This window comes from Carlito syrichta, unplaced genomic scaffold (assembly GCF_000164805.1).
Source record: "Carlito syrichta isolate Samal-C Ts95f unplaced genomic scaffold, Tarsius_syrichta-2.0.1 Scaffold313474, whole genome shotgun sequence".
NCBI lineage: Eukaryota > Metazoa > Chordata > Mammalia > Primates > Tarsiidae > Carlito > Carlito syrichta.
Window position 1 is genome coordinate 398,704 of NW_007257570.1, and position 4,518 is coordinate 403,221.

At 37.3% G+C, this 4,518-nt stretch overlaps 1 protein-coding gene across 1 annotated transcript in view; it reads right to left on the minus strand.

Moving 5' to 3' along the window:
* Positions 1 to 440: 440 nt before the first annotated feature.
* Positions 441 to 4,518, minus strand: part of MIS18A (MIS18 kinetochore protein A) — a 17,213-nt gene continuing 13,135 nt past the window's right edge. Inside the window, exons 4-5 of the mRNA XM_008070524.2 lie at positions 1,162 to 1,258; positions 441 to 595 (exon numbers count right to left, since the gene is read on the minus strand). Of these exons, the coding sequence (XP_008068715.1) occupies positions 515 to 595; positions 1,162 to 1,258 (178 nt within the window). The 3' untranslated portion in view covers positions 441 to 514. The remainder of the gene's footprint in view (positions 596 to 1,161; positions 1,259 to 4,518) is intronic.

Below are 4,518 nucleotides of genomic sequence, written 5' to 3' on the forward strand. Positions count from 1 at the left end.
CAGTGATGACTACCCTTCAATAAGTATTCTTCTAGATGTTTAAAGCATATAGTAGTAAATAAACAGGATAAAAGAGTGGAATCCTACTATATACAAGCCATTCTACTCTTGTGCAAGTTTTCAAGTAGTTCTAACAAATACTTCAACTGAGCAGTTTCCCCAGGAGCTTTATGCATTCATTCTCAGAGAAGACTCAACCACACTGTGGGTGGAAAAACCTCTAGAATTTTCTCATCATTTATAGTAAATATTGTTCCAAGTATTAAAGGAAAAATAAAGTTTTTAAAAAACAGAAAAAAAGAATAATGAATTTGATACAGGAGAAAGTTAAGAAAATCGTCCTAGTTTCTTCTCAAAATAAAAACTCCTAAATCTCCATTATAGTAAGTATCATAAAATGGCTTTCAATCACTTGTTTACCATAAAATATAGCTGTGAAAGAATTCCTACAATTCTCCCTTTAACAAATAAGGGGAAGAGTGGGAGGGGGAGAATAGGGAACACAGAATAGAGTTCAGCTTTTGCAACCAGTAAAAGATAATTTTGATTCAACTTCCCACAGCTTCATTTGTAATGCTTGCAAGACATCATCCATCTATTGAATTGAAAAAATATAAAGAAACATATGAATATGATTAAAAATTATACATGGGTAAAATATACCTTGTGAATGCAATTTTGAATATGTCATACATTACACATAATAGATACTGAGCATGTGTTCAACAAAACTACATAGAGGCATAAACTAAATTTTATTAAAGAAGACAAAATTCTGTTAGCTTATCATCAACTCACCTATCTGGCCATGAGAAAATGGTAACATTTAACAATTAGGCTGTTTATACCATAAGAACTGAATCAAATGAAATACTGATTTAAATCAAAACTATGTGTCTAGCTTAACAGTGTTAATAGATAGACTTTTGATTTTGCCACGAAGTCTCTTCCATATTATTATCTTGATCAAGCTTTAACTTAATTTGTAGTTTGTTTCCCCCCAAGTCAACTTTACAATAACTGAAATAAAATAAGCATGTTTTACTCTGAAAGCACTAAGATCAAAACAGATGACATCATGAGAATTATCATTTGTGGAGAAGCACTTGTTCACTAACAAGTTGTTTATACAAAGATATAAAACATACAGAATAAAATTACCTGTTTTAGAGACTTTTCTATTTCAACTCTGCTTTCAAGATTAAAAAGCTCTTTGTCTTCTGACACAATTTGCTTTTCAGAGGACCCTAAAATATAACTAAAGTACAGTACAAAGTTAAAATACAAGCTGGGTGTGGTGACACACACCTGTGGCCCCAGATTCTCAGGAGGGAGAGCCCAGGAGTTCAAGGTTAGCCTGGCCAAAATAGTGAGACCTCATTTCAAACAGAAAGTTCAAATATGAAAAGAAAACAAATACCACATTTATGTCAGTTAATAATATTAAAACTCTAAGTATATTACACTATATATTAGTACCAAGTAGACAGGCAGAACTCGTATCTTATTCACAATAACCTAGAAGCTATACTATATAAAATCATGTCTTTCTTCCAATCAGCTTTGTCCAGATATTTCTACATATTAATATTGTAATATTTTAAGTATTTCATAAACTTTCTCTTTATAAGTTGGCTGGCAAAACATTATTACTCATAGTTCAAAGTCCTAAGGGCAAGTTTAACAATCCTAAAGAAGTCATTAACCCTGAAGAAGACATTACTTCCTTGCTTTATATAACTTTTTGGAAACGTACACTTTCAAATTTGACTTTTAATGAATAACAATCTGGACCAAAAAAAGACCATATAAAGACACAGGGAGAAGACATCCATCTGCAAGCCAAGGAGGGAAGTCACAGAAGAAACAAACTCTGCTGACACAATGGGCTCAGACTTCCAGCCTCCAACACTGTGAGACAACACATTTTTGTTGTTCAAGTCAAAAAATAAATAATCTTTTGTGGAGTAAACTCTTGGTTACACAGATGTAGGCAATTTCAACAGCTATCCCCCAAGTTATGTTTTGTTTGACTCGCTGTAATTTAGAAAAAGATTAACTAGCAGAAAAACGCCTGGCAATGGGAGGAAAATAGGCCCAGTGCTAGTAACCAAAGAAGTCTAAACAGCAAGGGAGAAGATGCCAGTATTTCTCAGAAGAAAACTGGATTCATTTGCATTTCTGTAGCAGAAGTTTTTTATCACATGTAGCAACTTTGATATGTCACGGGTCAAATAAGTACAGTCTTCCCTTGGAAACCCTATGGGTTATAGTCTTAAAAAACAGCATGGTAGGCAAAACATTCAGAAGGCAATTAATAGCCTATTTAGGAACAAAGAGGTGAGGTGGAAAAATTAAATGGCACTGAGTAATTATAAAACTGTAAACAAACATTACAGAGGGCATCCACTTCTAAAACAAAACTGGGTTGCTTGGCATTAAAATCCTACCAACAAGAGGTAACTTTTACCCTAAATTCAACAGTTCAGGAAAAATAACTTCAATACTACAATCCTAGGGCAAAATATTTTATTTTTCTTTTATACAGATAATATCACTTTTGAAAGTTTTACACCAACTCTACTGGACCAAGATTTCACGTCTTTTATACTTATTCTCCCTTAATTTTCACAAAACTTGGTAAAATTCTCATGGAGATTAAGGAAGCAGTTTTTTGAGCCTCAGTTTTCTAATTATACATTAAGACCAAAATAAATGATCTCTCCAAACAGACCTACATGTTTTATAACAAGGAATAGTACTTATTACATCATTCTTTTATGTAAGGACTAGGAAAAAAGTTTGCAAATTATAAAATTCTGATCTAAACCTCTGCCTAGTTTTCAAAAAGGTGGTGAAACTGCAGTTATCAAGAAATAAGTATATCAAAGAATAACTGGAACAGTAAAAAGAATACTGTTTTAAGGCCAGGTGCAGTAGCTCACACCTGTAATCCCAGCATTTTGGGAGGCCGAGGCAGGAGGATTGTTAAGCCCAGGAGTATAAGACCAACCTAAGCAAAATAGCAAGAAAAATAATAACAACAACAAAAAAAATGAGTTGGGGATGGTGGCACAGGTTATATGTAGTCCCAGCTATTTGGGAGGCTGAGGCGGGAGGATCACCTGAGCCCAGCAGGTTGAAGGTGCTGTGAACCATGATCGTACCACTGAACTCCAGCCTGGGCAACAGAGTGAAACCCTGACTCAATCAAGCAAGCAATCAATCAATACTTGTTAAGAATACTGTTTAAAGCTGGGCTTGGTGGCTCAGCCTGTAATCCCACACCTTTGGGAGGCTGAGGTGAGTGGATTGCCTGAGCCCACGGGTTCGAGACCTGGGCAGGCGAGACCTTATCTCTACAATAAATCAAAAAATTAGCCAGGCGTGGTAGCACGCGCCTGTAATTCCGGCTACTCAGAAGGCTGAGGCAGAAGGATCGCCGGAGCCCAGCGGGTCGAGGCTGCGGTGGCCGGGAGCGGCCACTGCACTCCAGTCTGGGCGACAGAATGAGACTCCAACTCAAAAAAAAAAAAAGAATACTGTTTAAAATTTTTCAAAAAGAAAATCTAAGAAATTCAACAGGAGTGATAAAATACATCGAATAATGAAAATGTAAACACTTTCCTTCCTTCTTAAATTGTTCTCCTTTCCTGATATATAAAGTTTCTTAGGTACCTTTAAAGTGTCCCGAGTTACATCTACTCCAGGATAAGTGACAATGCATTAGGGTCAATGTGCTGTCTATTTTAAAAGGGCAATGCACTGGAAGAACATTAAGATATCTGAAATTCTTTAACCAATATTTTTTGTCAGCCCTAATTCCCACTGTTTCCTAACACTTACTAAAAATTTTTAGAAATCTTGGAGAGTAAAGGCATTTCCTCGCATTTCTCAAAATAATTCTTTAGTACAGAAAATAGATGGACTTTGTATTTCTACTTTTCCAGAACACTAAAAGGACTTCTTTCCTAACCATTTTGCAATTTCTATTTCTTCATGACATTCTAGGAGGCTAAAAACTTGGGGGCAGGGGGAAGGATGGACAATATATAATGATCCAAACAACTGCTTTTTAAAAATCCTATTAGCCAGGCTCAGTGGCTCAGTCTGTAATCCCACGTTTTGGGAGGCTGAGGTGAGTGGATTGCCTGAGCTTGCGGGTTCGAGACCCGCCTGGGCACTTGGCGAGACCTCATCTCTACAATAAATCAAAAAATTAAGCCGGGCTCGGTGGCTCAGCCTGTAATCCCGCGCCTTTGGGAGGCTGAGATGAGTGGACTGCCTGAGCCCACGGGTTCGAGACCTGCCTGGGCAGGTGAGACCTCATCTCTATAATAAATCAAAAAATTAGCCGGGTGTGGTAGCACGCACCTGTAATTCCAGCTACTCGGAAGGCTGAGGCGGAAGGATCGCCGGAGCCCAGCAGGTCGAGGCTGCAGTGGCTGGGAGCGGCCACTGCACTCCAGTCTGGGTGACAATAGTGAGACTCCAACTCAAAAAAAAAAAACAACAACA